This window comes from Vanessa cardui, chromosome 24 (assembly GCF_905220365.1).
Source record: "Vanessa cardui chromosome 24, ilVanCard2.1, whole genome shotgun sequence".
Lineage (NCBI taxonomy): Eukaryota > Metazoa > Arthropoda > Insecta > Lepidoptera > Nymphalidae > Vanessa > Vanessa cardui.
This window is the reverse complement of record NC_061146.1, coordinates 1,848,260-1,868,970: the sequence shown is the minus strand read 5'-3', so window position 1 is coordinate 1,868,970 and position 20,711 is coordinate 1,848,260. Positions and strand designations below refer to the sequence as shown.

Below are 20,711 nucleotides of genomic sequence, written 5' to 3'. Positions count from 1 at the left end.
AACGGTGTACTGCGCAATATAACTAACTACATTTGCAATATTATTATGTTTATTTACGATAATATTTTTTATTTTGATCGAAAAAAAATAACGATTACTATAGAGAAGCGATTACATTCACAAGACTCATTTTAATTCTGACGACGAAAGAAATAACGTTAAAATTTATTTCTTGTTTAATTTTTTGAAATTGATAGTAAAATTTATAATTAGAACAATAAAAATAACTTTATCGTATTTCTTGGAACGCAAGCTTTGCTTAATGCTTAAAAAACTTACTAGACGTCAAAACAAATATATGTAAACAGTTTTATTTTAAATGATAACATAAATTATTTGGACAGTAAATTATTTTATGATATATATAATTGCCACGTATGCAAATCCTGCGTGGCTGTTACCGACAGCAAAATACATTTATAATAATAATAATAATTTATTGGTACAAAAGAAATATTACAAAAATTACCTTATATAAATATATGAATATACAAAATAAGTATGACAGTTGTTAAATAAGACTATTAGCTAAGTACTCTATTTACATGTGGTTTGGCACTTTAAAAAGAGTAAAACTTATTATCCTTTATGGGTTATTAACATAACCTGTGTTAGGGATAATTAGCCCAACCCCTAATGGAAAATTAAAAATTACATTAAGTACATACATAGCAGAGTCATTTGAAGAAGTTAAAACCATTTTAAGAAATAAATAGCAAAACAAAAACAAAAAATACGCTTATATGAGGGGAAAAGTAAAAAAAGCGCCACGGTTGAAGGCATGTTTAACATTTATATTGTAAGTAAGTGCCAATAAATATCTGTCTATAATTTTCATAATATAAATGAAGATTATAATTAGAGTCAAACTGAGGTAAATTTTTGTCAGAACCTGATTCGATCATACACTATTTATAATTTAATCAATGCCATTTTGATTTCTTTATAAATTTGTTATTGAATGCAAAGCACTTCTAGTTATAATAAGAATATAAATATTGAGAAATATATAGATTAAAAAAAACATTACTTAATCTAAATTACATTTAAAAAGAATGATTGAAATGAGATGAGATGAGACTGCGATCGTCTACCATATAACCATATACCATTCAGGTTTCAATTGGTGTCCAAAACTACTCGGAGATTCTCAATTGTACCCTTTGTAGCTGTCACGGTCTTGAACATTGAGTCTATGATGATGAAAGATAAATTAATATTAAAAGATCAAATTTATATATATATATATATTGACACGTTGAAACTGTTTGACAAAATGTCTCGAGATTGTTTTCGGTATATTTTAAATGAATCACACAATACCACAAAACAATATCACAAATTGTGACAATTATAATTAACCTTTACAAGAAAATAATGTTATCTTTTCTTTTATTACAGTTTTTGTTATTGTAATTTTATTGACACTTAATTTTTGGCTGGCACCCTATTGATAGCGTTGTCATGTTCACTGATATAAAATGTATATTTGAATATTTTTTTATGATTGTAATCAAAGTATTTACATTTTTCTGCTAACTGTACTTTTTGGAGTAATTATATTTACATAAAGATGAAATGACACTATCAGAAAACTATTTGCTGTGAGATATCGTTCACACCACGCGTAAAGTAGGCGACATGGATAAATTTAAAATATTTAAAATGAACCTTATTTAATTATCAATATAGATTAGAATTCTTTATCAGTTACAAGTTTTTCTATAATATGACATTTGTTAAGGGGTGAACGATACGAGAAACGAATTAAATAAGATAATGTCGATTTGTTAGACTGTCTGTTACTTAAACGATTTCTTCATAAGCAAAAATTATTTCAAAATTTATCAATAAGTAAATATAAATATAAATTTATCGACATTATATCTGAGGTAATTTCATCCATCCACCCATCAGGCCATTTCCGTCCACTGTTGGACATAGGCCTCTTCAATTGCACGCCACTGAGATCGTTCTTGGGCTACTCGCATCCAGCTCCTGCCAGCCGTCTTCACGTAGGCGTAAGTCGTCACACCACCGTGCCCGAGGACATCCTACACTACGTTTGCCGAGATGCGGTCTCCACTCTAGATCACGTTTCCCCCAACGGTTATCGGTTCGACAAATATGGCCAGCCCACTGCCACTTCAGCTTACTAATCCGGTGGGCTATGTCGATGACTTTGGTTCTCTGGCGGATCGCCTCATTTCTGATGCGATCTCGCAGAGAAACACCGAGCATTGCCCTTTTCCATAGCACACTGAGCGACTTTAAACTGGTGGACCAGTCTTGTCGTACTCACGACAAGGCTGGTCCACGTTTCGGCTCCGTATGTCATGACGGGCAGGACGCACTGGTTGAAGACTTTCGTCTTAAGGCACTGTGGGATCGACGATGTAAAGATTCGACGTAATTTTCCAAACGCTGCCCAACCTAGCTGAATTCTTCTATTCACCTCGTCCTCAAGGTTGTTTCTACCAAATCGCAAAGTCTGCCCAAGGTAGACACATTTTTGAACAACTTCGAGGACGGTATCGTGTATTGCAATCGGTTCCGGTAGAACATGTTCATTGAAAATTACCTTGGTTTTATCCAAGTTCATCCGTAGGCCGATACGTGTTCAGCAGCGTTTCTGCTACGATGACGAGGTAATTAAATCCAAAATATTGATTTAATTTGTCCACGACGAAACTCAAAATTGACCAGCTCACTACGGATATATTGTAATGCACAAGTGTGCAAGCACCTGTGCCCTACCATAATCCGACTCGATCGTAAATCCAACAGGAACAGACTAAGTTTTGGCGCAGTGGTTACCCGAGGAAATACGGAAGATCAAAAAATACACACTTCAAAGGTCTGTGAACAATCCAATTGCTTTTATCTAAATTGAATCCAGGTCCTTGGCATCTGCGGTCATATGGTGCCTAAATCAATTAAGTAGTCAAAAAGTTCCAAATATACATATTAACTGACACATCATCAACATTTAGCCAATCATAGTCCACGTCACCTACATTTTCAGGGGATAACCATGCTTATCATGCTAAGTTATCTATGAACATAAGGTGTTCAATAAATAAAACAACATAATATAGGCATATTATATTTTTTTTATTAATGACAACCAATAGGATATCATTATGTCATTTTGACTGTTTTGTAAATATAAAGTAAAGTAGTAAAGTAACCGCTTGTACATTTCCCACTGCTGAGATAAGGCCTCCTCTTCCATTAAGGAGAGGGTTTGGAACATATTCCACCATGCTGTTGCGGGTTGGTGGAATCCACATGTGGCGGAATTTCGATGAAATTAGACACATGCAGGTTTCTTCACTATGTTTTCCTTCGCCGCGCAAGAGATGAATTATAAACACAAATTAAGGACATATATTTAGTGGTACTTGCCTGGGCTTGAAACCCGCAGTCATCGGCTAAGATGCACGCGTTCTAACCACTGAGCCATCTCTGCTCATATACAAGTAATTACCGACAGCCTGTCTGGAAGGAATACTTCTTATTGCTAAGATCCATTGTTCCACCCTTTTTGTAAAGTCTTCTTTCTTTTATAGTGTATATGTATTTTTTTGGACTTTTTCTTTTTTATATCTTTGCCTTGTCTATATTTGCAAGTTTACTTATGTATATAATTTCACCAGTAATCATGTATGAGTTTAATTTTATACGATTATGGTGATGTTACAAATTAGAATATTACCAAAGAAAAACTTGGGGTATTTATTTGGAGAATTTTTAGTAGTAGTCCTGAGTTTAGCAATGAGACTCACAAGTCACTTAAAGTCATCAGTTTTGCACCAAGTCTTTTCCGGTTGTCTTGGATTTTCCATTCCATCGGATTATCAAAGGGTATTGATAGCGCACTTATTTATGCACTGTGCAATGAACTCATCCTCGACGAAAACTTCCCGTAGATAATCTATCAGGAAGAGATCATTATCATCAATTTTATTATTTGGAAGGCAAAGTTTTTCGTGATATAGTCTTAAAGTAATAGTCCATGTTTTAAGCAAAGTCAGGTAATGGAAACTAAATATATTTCAACAGAGCTGAGTGATATTTTATTATCTAATCCGAAACAATAAACCATAGTTTTATGTAATTTATATAATATATGTAATTTAACATTATGTGTGTTAGTAGTAATACTCATTGTAGTGTCGATTCTCGGTTGAGCAACAAAATGGAGGAGTTGAAACTGAAAAAGTCTGCATTTTTCGTGCAAGTTGCATCAACAATGATAAGTTGGTTGATTTACTGAAATATTTTATAAATCGATTTTACTATTAGATTTCGGTAATAGAGTACAATCATGACGACGTATTATACAGATGTTATTGTGTAAAAGTGATTCCAAATACACGTGAACTTTCATGGTCTGATGAGACGGGATACCGATAGGATGTGGCACTGGGACGATTGAAACGTTAGGTGGGGAGGAGGGCTCGCGTTTCCTATTTCAGATGGCCCAGAGCAGGATGGCTTCGTACTGCCTACGAGTGTGACGGGGGGGGGGGGTGATCATCGTCTCCTCCTGAGTAGAGCTCCACCGTGATCGAAACACTGCACGGAACGTACATGCGTTGTATCAAGTCGGGGACAGCCATCTCAGTGGTTTTAGTGGGTGGGAGTCCCATTTAATTTGGGGACCGGATACATCGAAGGATTTCCACTGTGTCAAAAATAGGGGATCCCGTCTCGAATCAAGCTTAAAACAATGGTTTACGTGTTTTACGACGAGTGTTTAAATGAAAATGAGAGTGTTGAAAGTCTTTATAGATTTTTTTTCTATATTTTCATCAAACGTAGTTAACCATGGTTAATTTATATAACATCGAATGCATTTTGTCTTTCTAGTTGCGAATCTCGTCGCTCTAACTGGATTCATATATGCATGGCCATCGTACACATTTGAGGTGTTTAAATCAAACGAAACAATACTGGACGCACCCATGACGACTGCGCAATTATCTCTATTGGGAAGTATCACAAACATTGGAGCATTGATTGCTACACCATTCTGTGGATACACTGTGGACAAGTTTGGTAGGAAATACTCCGCTATGCTGTTTGGCCTACCATATGTGGTAAGTACAGTTGTAGTGTTAAATGAAATGGCTACATTTGAGTTAAATCGATAACTTACTCTCGGCACTAGTTACGGGAATAGCTTTTAAAACATACAATTATGGTAAACAACAACATACACAGCATTTTATATTCCACTCAATATTATTAGGGTCATAATCTCTCTCTCTCTCTCTTATCAATAATGCGTTAAGTTTCAAAAAAACGTAATATAGTGTTACTTGTTTTTATGTTATTATATCTCTACTATTTCTTATTTGTATTCTATACATATAATAAAATTGGAGTTCTGCTTGTAATATAAAAATAAATTTTTATTTTAATAAATGTATCTGTACATATACCAATATTTGTTTTTTTTACAATTTTTGTCTGTATGTCTGTTTGTTCCCGCTACTTTTTGGAATGGCTGGAGAACGATTTTGATGGTACTTTCACTGGCAGATTGCTGATGTAATAAGAATAAACGTAGGTTACAAACTCAAATACGAACGAATTCATGGGCATAAATAGTTTGTTTATAATTTGATTAACATTATTTTGGTCCCATAGTTTATTATGAACATAAGCCTAGAAAATATTCCAGATCCACCATGAGCCAAAGTTTGAAACACTATGAGCCATAATAAATAAAGCTTTAATATTATTATTGTATGATCGAACAATATTTCAGATGACATGGGCGCTTATCTCCGTTAGCAAATCCGTATACGTGATCATATTTGCTGTTGGATTAGCCGGCTGTGGAGCCGCGGGACAGGCAGTATCCTCTGTGTTCATATCGGAAATAAGCCACGATTCCATCAGAGGAGGTCTGACGTCGACGACTGTTTCTGGATTTTTCGTTGGATTATTATTCTCCTATGCATTAGGGGGATATCTATCATACTATAATGTTTTGTATGTTCATTTAACACTGTCAGTTTTTTATATAGTGATGTTAGCACTGCTAAAGGAGTCACCGGTGTTTTTATTAAAATGTGGTAAAGAAAAGGTAATTATTTATATGATATAATAATCTTTTTATTGTTATAATATTGTGTCAAGATCTTATGATACACAGATGATAACGTTTTGCGATCTTTGGAGGCTTATACTTGAGTTTAAATTAGATGGAAATTTTATTGTATTGTAATCCAATTAAATACTATGTGTTTTGAAATATTTATAGCGCTTTACATCGCTGTGTACATATTCATATGGTAAATATTATTATGCTTACTTTCTTTGCTAGATTTAGTAAAGATTTTTGTACTATTTATGACGTTGTTCTATTATTTTAGGAAGCTGCCGAATCGATTGCTTTCTATCATCGGTTTGAAGTTAATTCTAAAGAAATAGAAATCGAAATAAAAAGAATTAAACTACAGTTGGATCCAAAGATAAATTTGTTATTAGAAGCTCAAAATGATGGTGAGTGTTTATAAATTATATTGAATAATGGATTAATGGTACAGATTTAGTAGATTACTACTTATATATTTATTAATAATTAAGAACAAAAAATTAAAACAAATTACAGTTTCAAAAGAAACGAATATTGTAATTGGACCATGATGGTTTTGTACGCTTTTTAGGACGGCTTAGGTGCGATAGATCTGCCATCTAGCTTACTAATATTGTGTCTCCCATAGACCTCACACTCCTTCGGTCCAATGTTTGGGAAAAGAAGTGCGAGAGATCTGTATATTTCCTCTACATCATATATCTGTTTATGACGTGAAATGCGTAATATGCTGTCGTTTAACATATATTTTAAAGCAAGTTTTGTGTTTACGATATTCTAGAATAAAGGAGTCATCGTAATTCAAATAAAGCTATTTCACGTACGTAAATTGAGAGGACTATATTAACTGTTCATAAACTCATACAAATTCGTCGTAAAAGTTCTACTTAACTTTACTAAACAAACAGAGAGATATAATTCAAATTATAAAAGACTAATTTATATGATTTACGCAATATATTTTCAATGCAACTCACCTTTGATATTAGTTATTAAAAGTTATCTATTTCTAGAATTCAGATATGCGATTTAAGCGTGTGTACATTCGTTATCTCTTTAAACGCATTAACATAATGCTTTAACGATTTAATTTATTTGTTTGAACGATACGAAAGCACTTTCAGCTAAATAGCAAATGTGTGTAGCACGTGTGAATAGTGTATAAATTACTTAATACGTTTAAACATTGATTACAATCGCAGATTAAAATCAGGGTAAGCAAAGTGTAGATGTACACATAGGACTTTTATCTGAAATTGCATCTTTCAATTCTGTCAGTATTACATTTAAAAAATTAAAAAACAATCGTGAAGTCTTAATCAATAGCGGCCATGGGATATCTCAATAGACCAGACAGCTACGCATGACATATAGTTGACAAGTATCTGCGCACTCTCAATTTCCTCACTCTCATAATCCAGTGGGAACGCTTATGTATCCGACATGTCCGAAAAGTTCACGTACTGGACCAATGGCTTCTCTTGATTTTTGAGGCAAGAGAGGTGTAGCACTTCCAACTATCAGACTCTAATTTGTTACTGAGAATTTTTCGATAAAGAATCCCACTTTTTCATTGGCTCACTCTGGCGCTTGAATCCAAGTCAGGGCATCGATTTGAAACCTCTGCGTCTACATAAGGCATCACGAACCACTAGAAAGGCTATCGTTATTTCTTCTAATACTAACGTACGAGAGATTACCTACTACTTAAACTAAAAAGTTACTGTTATTACTACAATTCAGTCAAAGGCTTTACGGCTCTGTTTCATAAATTGATTCATTAAAATGAAAACTAAAAACTATTTCTGCCTAAATATCTATAAATATTTGTGATTCATGACCAGCTCAAATCAATCAATCGTTAAGCTTTATAATCACTTTATTTTAGACAACCAGATAGTTTAACATTTATCTGATGGTAAATGGTCACCATCATTCCAAGTATACCCCTGACGACTTTTGTAAAATACAAACCATCATAATATCACTAGAACACACAAAGCATGGCATCTAGGATGTTATTAAGAGGTCAATACCGTCTTCCTACCTCTGTGAATGATATATATAATTTCTCACTTATTCTTTATACCAGAATACAACAAATATCAAGTGGGTGACTCCTATTCATACAGATTAGCAAAACATCTTACCACAGGCTGATCTTTCCAAGTAGATTTTTCACCCATCGTGTCTGATCACAACAATATTTTTCAATAATATTTCGAGCGTTTCAAATTGTAATTTAATTTTTCTTTGAAACATTCTAGATGTGAAAGCAACCGCTGAACTTTTGGACGATCCTCTCAGCTTCTCGTCAAAAGTTGAAAAACGAGAATCGGCGTGGAAATTCCTAAGTATGATTTTACATATTTTTAAGAAAATATACTTACTATAGCTTACATAAAAAGTCTGAAAAGATCTTAACTTCATACAAGCCCCTTGATTCAGGACCATTAAAAATAAAGTAACAGTATTCATTTAATGTCACATATAAATTATTCTTTGAATGTTGAATGTTATTACGGAAGTAAGTAAAGGATTTTTGAATCCAACTTAACGTAACGTAAATGAACTTATCAAATGCATTCCACTTGCATCATTGCCCACCTCTAAATGGAGGGGAGGAGGAATTTGTTACACTTTTAGGTGCACTACCTACTATTCTGATTTTCTAAAAATATTTATTCAAAATTTCACTATCAGTTGACTGGTTAAGATATGAAAGCATAACAAACCAACTTACTTATCAATAATATTTATAAGGATATATTTTTTTAGATGATAAAAAAGCGTGGAGTTAATACCTGTTGACTTCCAAGCAGGATATATTAATTTAAATAACTATATTAACTAACATGACTTTGTATTTTTTAAATGTTGAAAAAGAGTATCTACTGTGATTCTTGCAGGTTCTTCTCGGTAGAATCTTCTTTCCGAACCGGTGGTAGCTCCACTTAATTGTAAAATGATGATTCAAAAGTAAAAGCCTACTTGAATAAAGTTTATTTTGATTTTGATTGCAGGACAATCTGAATCTTCGAAGAACGCATTGGTCGCAGTTCTTATAGTGATGGCAACAACGATCTCAATGGGTTCCATTGTTTTGCAAGTGTTTGCGGAACCACTATTCAAGGAGGCTCTGCCCACGATGGATCCAAATACTTGTTCCATATTACTAGCCGTGGACTACTTGGTAGCCAGTTTGGTTTGCGCTTGTTTGTTAGACAAGTACGGTAGAAAGGTAATATTTTTATTTTGGTTCATATAATACAATAAAGAAAAATAAAGATTTGAAAAAGAAGAATAAAATAAAAAATATATATAAATTGAGTCTTATCACGTAGCCTTAAGAATATGATAATAACATTAATAACGTTCCTTTACTTATAGTTTGGCTCATTCACCGTTGAAATACAGTATTGATTTGTTTCGATTTGAAGGCTATGAGCCAGAATAACTAAAATAGCAATTATGCACCGGTGTATTATGAAACAATCGAAGGAGATACCATTAAGAATATTTGTCTTTCGGTTTACAGTTACTCATGACAATCACATCGGTCTTATCCGGTATCTTAACATCATTACTTGGCTCTCAGCTCCACGTACACTGGGCACCGCACTGGTTCACTGCATTTTGCATATATGGTTATTGTTTAGTCTATAACCTTGGAGCTGCAGTCGTCCCGTTCGTGCTTACCGCTGAGGTATTTCTACCTGAGGTAAGAGCAGTAATTAATTTCATTAATCATGAAAAATCACTGTCAAATTAATAGTCTAAGTTTATACGCAGGTGTAATTGCGAGTTCCTAATCGAAGTTTGACCGAATTATTAATTTTTATCGAACATTCCATGAAATTCGTATTCGGATCAAATTGTATTCGGCTCATCACTATACACGGCTCCGACAATTTTTGATTGAAAAAAGCATTTGAGTACCCAATTATACATTAACGAATGAAATGTTTAACGCAAGAGCTGTGTTATGGCTTTAAATAAAACATAATATGTGGAAGGAAGGAGGTTGAAGCAAATTGTTGACGCCTACTTTAATAATGAGGCAAAATTCACTTTATCATTAACACATAATTACATAGTATAAAACAAAGTCGCTTACCGCTGATTGTCCATGTGTATGTTTAGACCTTTAAAACTACGCAACCGATTTTGATGCGGGTTTTTTATTAGATAAAGTGATTCGAGAGGAATGTTTTTATATATCACGTATGGACAAAATAGTACAGAATCACTGATAATTTTAGAAATTCCTAATTTTATGTCGCAAATAATCGAATTCTGTACTATATTTAGTATCAGTTATGCATCCGTGCGAAGTCGGGTCGGGTCACTAGTATGTATATATAAAGTATGTATGTTGTATGGAAGCCCCCAATTTTTTTTTGTTAGCATTTATTTTGATAACGGCAACAGAAATATATTATTATTACATTTGTGAAGATTTCAACTAACTTACACGGTTCATGAGATACAGCCTGCTAACAGATGGACAGCAGAGTTATAGTAATAGGGTTCCGTACACCTTACATTTTGGGTACGGAACTCAAAAAAAACATGAGTAAACTGGGAATGGTCACCAAGCATAGACTTTGGCGTTGTAAAAAATATTAACTATTCCATAGTTATAAACATACTCAGTGTAACATGAGACAACATGAAATGAGCCAAAATAATACAAATGATAAAATACGCTAACATGATGTTATAAGGCTTTGTCCGCTATATAAAAATATATTGTATTTCAGGTCCGTGGTCTCTGCAATAGTTTCTCGATGGCGTGTATGTGGATTATGAACTTCGGTACAATCATCGTCTTCTATCCCTTAGTAAAAGCGCTTGGTCTTGGACAGATATTCTACGGCTTTTCGGTGGTCTGCTTCATAGGAGCAGCCTACAGTCACTTCTACCTGCCGGAGACGAAAGGTCTATCAGCTGATGCGATACAACCCTTGTTTATGAATAAAAGTAGGAGGAAGAGTCACCCAAGAGTGTAGCTGTCTATAATGAGTTTTTGAAATACCGTTGCTTTAGGTACTTCCCCAAGCCACTTTTAACCATAAAAAGTTCTCATATGTGGCTAAAAAAGCTACAGTTAAGATCACAGTCAGATAATTTTTTGGCGATCTTTCCCTCTCCGTCTATTTCTTATTGTCTTTTTCTATTATATGTGGTATTATTTTTCGTTCCAACCAGGTTACCTCAAATTTACATTATGAAAAGGCACCGTATTAATTGTATTTGAGCCAATTGCATTTTATTGGCTTAAAATATATATTTTTATTCGCAAATCAATGTGACGTAAATACGAAAAATTATAAGCTAGTATTATTATTTTAATGGAATATATTATGGCTGTTGAAACAGCAATATTAAATAAAAGAGGCACGGACTGTCTGAGCCCAAATACAATAGTTGAATTTTGTTAAAAATGTAGACAAATTGTAACCATGTGATATACTAGTTTAATTTAAAACCTATATAGAGTTATATTGTTAGTAGTTATACACATAATATTGTAATAATTAAAAAAAAATAATGTAGTGCCTGATTAATTTAATTAGCAATTACGTTGAAAATATTAATAGCTTTTTTATTGTATGATGTTAATTGTAATGATTTTATTTATAATATTATTTAATTTTAATTAATATATTTTGTTTATTGTCACTGAAGAATAAAAATTAAATAAAAAATGCATTCATTTCAAAAAGGAAGTCAGGATAAATCCACAAATTACACAGAATAAAAAAGTATATAATAATCGTATTATGAAAGCTATCTGTATAAATAAAATAAAAATAAAAACCATTGTTAGTGAGTATTGTATCTTCGGCGGTGAAGGAAAACAATCTGAGGAAACCTGCATGTGTCTAATTTCAAAAATTCTGCCACATGTGCATTCCACCACCTGCATTGGAACAGCGTGGTGGAATATATTCCAAACCCTGTCCTTAATGGAAGAGGAGGCCTTACCCTAGCAGTGCGAAATTTTCAGGCTGCTACTTTACTTTACTTATATCTTAATATGTGATATATTGGTTAGTACATATAAGCAGTATAAAGTGAGTACGATAAAGGATTATTGTCAAAGTTGCCTAACCGTTTTATTTTAGATGTATAAGACCTCAACCTTAAGCTGATAAATAATATATTATGAAGACCAGAATTTTATTTAATAGTACTAAAAAAATAGTAAATTGTGAAGTAAAAAAAACCCATTAAGTTATTACATTGTGCAATTGTATACTATATAAGAGCTTGTCGGGACATTCCTGTAATTTTTTTTTAATAAAAAGATATACTTTACATTATAATGTGTCAAGATATTAGTGTATTCTCATATACGCCTTTTCGGTGTAACTAAATTCGAAGAAAAAGCAATTTTATTCAAAATAGTTAATCCATAATAAATTTAGGCATCTGTCTTGCTTTTCTTTCTAGAATAAGAAAATGGAAAATTGCTATAGACAAGAAGTTTTTCCAAATCAAATTAATGTTATTGCGCATCCAATATTTCTATTTTTTTTAAATTAAATTTTATCTAAAAATTTCACTGAGCTAAACAAAATTCAAGTAAATTAAATCAATATTTACAGCAAAGATTTGCTTATAAAAATTACCACTTTATCATGACGTAGCAATTTTATTGTGACACGATTTAAGTGATCTAGTATTCAGAATCATTATCTTTTTCTACAAAGGCACACATCCGGATATGTCATATTATGATTGATGATTATCAGATCCCATCTGATTGATTTTGGTCATGGTCATCATTCTCAATTCAAAATAACCAACTGTGGCTTTATAGCAACTCGATTATGCGCAAAGAAGACCGTAAAACAATGTCTATTTGTAAACTCTTTAAATCCAATTGAAAGGCAATACGATCAAAAATAGTTCAAATCAAATCATAAATAAAATTTTAACAAAAAGAAAAACCGACTTCAAACAAAACAGTATTTTAAAACAAATTAAAATGCACTAAAAAGTAATAAAAAATTTTGCATATTTAACACATTTTTGAGAGTCCTCCTAGGTAAAATGAAATGAAAAATATTAGACTACTTAAAAGTCGATTTACGATTATATAACGTAGTTATAGTTAAAAAATTATCAAAATCGGTCCACCCAGTAAAAAGTTATGAGGTAACAAACATAAAAAAAAAAAAAATACAGACGAATTGATAACCTCCTCCTTTTTGAAGTCGGTTGAAAATAAACTTTATTCAATTAGGCTTTTACAAGCACTTTTGAATCGTCATTTTACAATTAAGCGAAGCTACCACCGGTTCGGAATGTAGATTCTACCGAGAAGAACCGACAAGAAACTCAGTAGTTACTTTTTTTAACATTTAAAAATACAAAGTCATGTTAGTTAAATACAATTATTTAAATTAACATATCCTGCGTGCAAGTCAACAGATATTAGCTCCACGCTTTTTTATCATCTATAAAATCTTGTATTGAATAATATGCTGACTTGACAAGACTTTCAAAGATTCAGGCAAATTGAAATGATCACCTCGAGATATATAACTTCATAAAGTACTAGAAATACTAATTCATGAAGTTACCTTATAATTACATTTAATGAACTCATATTTCATTATTATATCTGATTTCTTAAACGTGTAATCGATTTTAGAACATAATTCGTATGGCTTTAAAAAATAATACAAGAATTTTCACGCGCAAAATTAAAAAAAGAAAAAACAAAAGAGAGTCGTGTATGGAATGACAGTAGAAGATATTTGATAATTGGATTTTTAGCTTCAGGACTATAATATTTATAAAATAAAACAAATAATAAATGAATATTATATATTGGTGTATTTATTATAAGTTAGCCAGGGCTACTAATAAGTTTGTCACGGTAGCATGCGCAAGCGATCCCGTGGCGCCCGCCGAGAGACGGTGAGGGTACCGCTTGTTTTTTAGTGGGTAGACCCGGTGGACCTGGGCGCATTCTGCGTCCAGGAAACTGGGGAGTCCCACACCCCCCTCCCACCTTTCATCACGTGGGGGAAGCGCGTAAAACGTTTTTCCAGCGATAAAAAAGGGCTACTAATAATTTAGTCAGGTACTGAATGAAACAAGGTCACTATCGTATAAAGACATTTATATTTCAAGAAGTATCGTCGTATTCGTAACCTCGTCAACGATAAATTTCATCAATTACACTGGCTGACCCGACAAATATAACATACTTTTCATCGTCAAAATAAATACAACATTATAATTCTCAATCTAATTAATATTTTTTAAAAAACAAATGAAGCACGTGAAACCTTAGAATGTCGAGTTTGAACAAATCAATTAATAATTCCTTTTCAATTATTACACTTATTTAATAATTGTTATATTAAAAAGTACCGTAAACGTTGATTCATGTGTTCTATCTCGGCTTCTTTTTGTACACAAAGCGAAATAATAATACACATAAGCTCCTCAAACATATGATATGTATGTATTATATCACATGACGATTCTACCTAATTTGATTTGTTGTACCCGAACATAAAAAAACGACATCCTTTAATGGTTAAAATGGTTTTGTTTTTCAATAGTAAATCTATATTAATTAATATTATAAATGTGAAAGTCTGTCTGTCTGTTGCTCTTTCACGACTAAACCAATGAACCGATTTTGATGAAATTTGGTGTAGCAAACTTGATATTCAAGGAAGGACAAGGACTACGTCTTTTGCGCTACACATGACACCCAACCATCTTAAACGCGAGCGAAGCCGCTGGTGAGAACTGGTAGATAATCCTGTTAGGTTTATCGAAAGAATTACTGCAAAACATGTTCACAAATGTCTAGCCCAGCAATGGAGCAATTGTCGGAAGGAAAAAATTTTATTTCCTTAGAAAATGTTCTCAAAAATTATAAACGGACGACGACTGTTGCTCAGGTGTTCTAAAAGATTTTTCTTCAATATCATCGTCAAAGTAGAAATATTTAGTACATATAGAAGTTTAACACCGTTTAGAAATTGTCAAGCTAACACTAATGGATGATACGTGAAACTTCGCGTTTATCTGAACAGATTTTTACAAATTTCGAAAGATATGACAGGTTTTGTTTTGATTTAATTTCACTGTAAAATGATCTTTTCGCACTTTACACATATATTTTTTTTACAGCCTTAGAACTCCTCTACTTGTCCAGTAACTTTTTTCCACTCTCTAATATTTATTCTTTGTTAAATCGTTATAAATTAGTTAATAACGACCAGCTTTAAGCTTATAAAACGCCTATTGTTTTATTCGAAGTAATTTGGATACGATCTTTTCAAACCCAAGGTGATAAATACTTTACCTTTAAGTACTCTGTTGATATTATATGTTTATATATTTAATTATTGTTGTATAATATATATCATAGAGTATTAAATGATGAATGAGTACATCAAGGTTTTGACCTTTTACATAATCCTTATAACAATACAGAAAAACCTAACGTTAGATAACATCGCGTTTTCAAGATTTGCAAATCTCAGCAATCTTGTTCAAATATATGATAAAAATTATTATTTTTAGACGTATTATTGAAATGAAAACTAAAGGACATAATTTTGTGAATCATCCCTTTCCTATAATCTTTTGTCATATATGTAGGTGGGCGGACTGGAAAATGAGCCCTAATGGTTACCACTGTCCAAAGTCATTGTGAACTGAAGTATGCCACTTGTGTGTGTTGTTTTTTTAATTTTTTAATTTAATTTACTACATCCACAGGCTCACAGATGCCCGTGCCTTTTTTACATTTTATATTAAACTATTTGGCGTATTATATTTTATACTAAACATCAGCAGATCTTCGTCGGATTTCATTCTTGTCTTCTTCTTGGGAGACGTGGTCCACACCGACATTTTTTTTTTAAATGTTTTAAAATAATATATACATAATCTATAATAAATAATATATAATAAAAATATGTAGCAGTATATGTGTAGTTACACTGCCTCACTCACCGTTCGAACTGGAACACAAAAATAATAAGTGTTGTTGTTTCGGTGAAAAATACCCAATCTTGGAGAATAGCTTGATCAGCAAATGCTTGTTTTTATATTTCTCCCTACTGGACTACCTGCTCTACTCTTTTTTTATGTTATAGGTTGGCGGACTAGCATATGGGCCACCTGATGGTAAGTGGTCACCATGACCTATAGACAATGAAGCTGTAAGAAATGACTCTCGAAGAGAACACTATAATCAGGCTAAAATATACTAACCCACTCGAATTATTATGTTTTTTATTGGAGTTAATCGTTGATTCGTAGATACACACACAAGATTTTCAATGAATACGAACAGGATTCTTTTACCGTCCAACAACAGATACATGCCCCCAAGAATTTGGATCGGTTCGGTTTGACTTTAAAGACATTTAGACTTAAGAGTCCGAGTGTCAGGACAGTCGAAATAATATCTGCAAGAGTCGAGATGGCCCAGTGGTTAGAACGCGTGCATCCTAATCAATGATTTCGGTTTCAAACCCAGGCAAGCACCACAGAATTTTCATGTGCTTATTTTGTGTTTATCATTCATCACATGCTCGGCGCTTAAGGAAAACATCTTGGGCAAACTTGCATGTGACTAATTTTAACGAAATTCTGAAATACGCTGCTCCAATGCGGGTTGATGGATACACCAAACGCTGGTTGGAGGAGCGTGGTGGAATATGCTTTCTTCAGACCTTAGCCCAGCAGTGAGAAACTTCTGTCGTAGCACGCAGAGTGGTTGATTGGAGAGTGGAGGAGGAGGTGGAGACTCTATCGGATCACCGGTACATCCGATTTGAGATCTCCACTTCTCGCAGGCCTGCGGAACCCCAGAGGGTGCCGACCACGTTGCCGAGGTGGTCTCTCGGCCAGGTCGATCGAGAGCTGGTCAAGGAGGCCGCAATCGTGCAGCGGTGGGGTTCCGCAGCGAGGAGGGAGGGCGCCAGCGCAGAGGAGCTGGCAGGCCGGATGCGCAGTTCACTCAAGGAAGTCTGCGATGCGGCCATGCCTCGGACCCGGCGCAGAGTTCCGCGCCGACACGTATACTGGTGGTCGCCCGAAATCGCCGACCTTCGGGCGACTTGCTGTCGGGCACGGAGGGCCTACGTCCGCTGTCGAAGACGCAACGGCCTCGACACGGATTTGGAGGGACAGTTGCTGGACGCCTATCGCCAGCTGAAAAAAGAGCTGCAGCTGGCGATACGCAAGGCCAAGGAGAAGGCCAGGGAGGAACTTCTGGCGGGTCTCAATCGAGACCCGTGGGGGCGCCCGTACCGCGGTGTACGCGGGAAGTTCCGCACCCAAGGCGCCCCCGTCATCGAGACGATGCCACCGGAACTCCTCCTTCGCCTGGTTGGGGAACTCTTCCCCCATCCAGGCGAGCACGTCCCTCCGCAGATGGCGCCCTGCTCCGTGACCGAAGACCCAGTGGTTTCACCACTGATTACGGAGCGGGAGATGGAGATGGCCCTCGGTCGCTTGAGGGCCAGGAAGACGGCGCCGGGTCCGGACGGGGTTCCAGGGCGTATTCTGTGCGACGCCCTGGAATACCTAGGTGCAAGGCTTCGGGAGCTATTCGACGAGTGTCTGTGCAGCGGGCAGTTTCCGAAGCCTTGGAAAGAAGGGAAGTTGGTCCTGTTGCCGAAGGAAGGTCGGCCGTTGGATTCCCCTTCGGCATACAGGCCAATTGTGCTGCTGAACGAGACGGGAAAACTCTTCGAGAAGGTCCTCGCAGCCCGTCTCGTTCAGCACCTCGAGGAGGTCGGTCCGGGTCTCTCGGAGGCGCAGTACGGATTCAGGGCGGGCCGATCGACAGTCGACGCCCTGAATGCCCTGAAGACTCGGACGACGGAAGCAGTGGCCCGGGGGCAGGTCGTCCTGGCTGTGTCGCTTGACGTGGCGAACGCCTTCAACAGTCTCCCTTTCGAGACGATACGGGAGGCACTCCGATACCATGGGGTGCCGACCTATCTGAGGAGACTGCTGGAGGCGTACCTCCAGGACAGGGAGATCCTCTGGGCGGGGGTCGATGGGAGGATCGTCCGGCATCGAGTGGGCTGCGGCGTTCCACAGGGGTCGGTCCTCGGCCCAATTCTATGGAACGTCGGTTTCGACTGGCTCCTGCGGGCTCCCGTCCTTCCCGGGATGGGGGTGTTATGTTATGCTGACGACACTCTCGTCACGGCGATTGGACGGGACTTCCGGGAGGCGGCTCGCCTTGCCGAAGTCGGAACGGCTCTCACCGTGGACCGCATGGGAATGCTGGGCTTGAGGGTCTCCATATCCAAAACGGAGGCCCTCCTCTTTCACGGTCCACGAAAAGGACCCCCACGAGGGGCGAGTATCACCGTCCAGGGGACGGTTATCAAGGTGCAGCCCCAGATGAAGTATCTGGGCCTGATCCTGGACGGACGATGGAGCTTCGGGCAGCATTTTGTTCATCTCGGCCCAAGGCTCATCAACGCCGCTGCCGCTCTTGGTCGCCTCCTTCCGAATGTGGGAGGGCCGGGGTCGCTATGCCGGCGTCTTTATTCCGGCGTAGTGAGGTCGATGGCGCTGTACGGTGCCCCGATCTGGATAGACGCCCTCACCGCTAAAAATCGGGCTCTGCTGCGAAAGCCGCAGAGGGTCATAGCGGTGAGAGGCATCAGAGGGTACCGTACGGTGTCGTGGACTGCGGCGACACTTCTCGCGGGCGATCCGCCCTGGGAGCTCCAGGCGGAGGTGCTCGCGGAAGTGTACCGGTTCCGGGTCGAGGCGAGGGACCGCGGCGACCGTCCAGGGTCGGCGGAGATCGGGCGGATCAGGGCTCTAGCCCAGCAAGCCCTGATCGCCCGATGGCAGGAGGATCTGGGGACTCCCACGGCGGGCCTAGCGACAGTAGAGGCGATCCGTCCCCACTTGAGTCGCTGGGTCGAGAGGAAGCACGGCACACTGTCGTATAGAATGACGCAGGTACTTACCGGACACGGATGCTTCGGTAAGTACCTGCACGGGATAGCGCGGCGGGAGGAGTCACCCTCCTGTCACGAGTGTGGTGCGCCAGTGGACACGGCGTACCACACCCTGTACGAGTGTGCTGCGTGGGGGCCCCAGAGGCACATCCTTGCGGCGACTATGGGCGGAGACCTCTCGCTACCGAGCGTTATCAACACCATGCTCGGTAGCGAGGTGTGCTGGTCAGAGATGCGCTCCTTCTGCGAAAGTGTCATGTCGCAGAAGGAAGCAGCGGAGCGGGAGCGGGAAAAAAATGCCGCCGCTGACTCGCTCCGCAGAAGACGACCGGGGAGAAGGAAAAGGCGCTACGCGCATCTTCTCCCTCCGCCTCAATAGGCGCCGTAGGGACCAGGGGGGGTCCCAGTACCCTGGGAATCCCCCCTAGCTGTTGAAGGCCCGTCTAAGCGGGCCGACCGTCAGGGCGTCACGGTAGCATGCGTAAGCGATCCCGTGGCGTCCGCCGAAAGACGGAGAGGGTACCGCTGGTTTTTTAGTGGGTAAACCCGGTGTGCTTGGGCGCACTCGGCGTTCAGGGCTCCGGGGAGTCCCACACACCCCCCCACTTTCCATCACGTGGGGGAAGCGCGCAAAGCGTTTTTCCAGCGTAATAAAAAAAAAAAAAAAAAAAAAAAAAAAAAAAAAAAGCAGTGAGAAACTTACAGGCTGTTAATGTGAGTATGTATGTATAAAATGTGAGTCGAGATGACCCAGAGGTTAGAACGCGTGCAAATTCATTGCGGGTTCAAACTCAGACAAGCACCGCTGATTCATGTGCTTAATTTGTCTTTATAATTCATCTCGTGCTCAGCGGTGAAGGAAAACACCGTGAGGAAACCTGCATGTGACAAATTTCATAGAAATTCTGCCACATGTGTATTCCACCAACCCGATATGGAACAGCGTGGTGGAATATGTTCCACAAAGGGAGAGGAGGCCTTTAGCCCAGCAGTGGGAATTTGCAGGCTGTTGTTGTATGTATAAACGTACCTAAATAGAACGATAATATATAATTTGTTAATTGTATAATAAATTATAATTTTAAATTAAATAATACGATTTTAATATTAACATTACTTGAAATGCACGTGATTGTGTTATCTCGGCATTATTTATAACGAACCTGTATTATTGCATAGCATACCAAGAGCAGTTCCCCTTATCATTATTGTGTCCTAAACTAAGTACTTTGTTTAATTAAATTGTGAGATGATGCAATATTCTGTATGATGACAGTTTTGTGTTCGTTTAATAATATAAGCCTAATGATTTTGTTTCGTGGATAATGATTTATTTTTATGTTATAGGGGGCAAACGAGTAGGAGGCTCACCTGATGGAAAGCGATCACCATCGCCCATGGACATCTGCAACACCAGGCTTGCAGGTGCGTTGCCGGCCTTTAAGGAAGGAGTACGTTCATTTTTTGAAGGTTCCCAAATCGTATTGATTCGGAAAAACCGCAGGCAAAAGCTGGTTCCACAGAGAGGTTGTGCGAGGTAGAAAATGATAATCTTAGGATATACTTAACTAGTCCAATTGGAAATAAAAGATGGCTGTATCTTGGTTAGGGTTTTA

The 20,711-nt window shown here is 37.3% G+C and overlaps 1 protein-coding gene across 1 annotated transcript; it reads left to right on the top strand.

Moving 5' to 3' along the window:
- The first annotated feature begins 4,155 nt into the window (after positions 1-4,155).
- LOC124540314 (facilitated trehalose transporter Tret1-like) lies at positions 4,156-11,652 on the top strand. Its single transcript, XM_047117799.1, has 8 exons — positions 4,156-4,262; positions 4,876-5,105; positions 5,780-6,100; positions 6,390-6,519; positions 8,380-8,466; positions 9,136-9,353; positions 9,651-9,833; positions 10,876-11,652. Exons 1-8 carry the CDS (start codon positions 4,202-4,204, stop codon positions 11,122-11,124), a joined length of 1,479 nt encoding a protein of 492 aa, XP_046973755.1. The 5' UTR covers positions 4,156-4,201; the 3' UTR covers positions 11,125-11,652.
- The last annotated feature ends 9,059 nt before the right edge of the window (positions 11,653-20,711 follow it).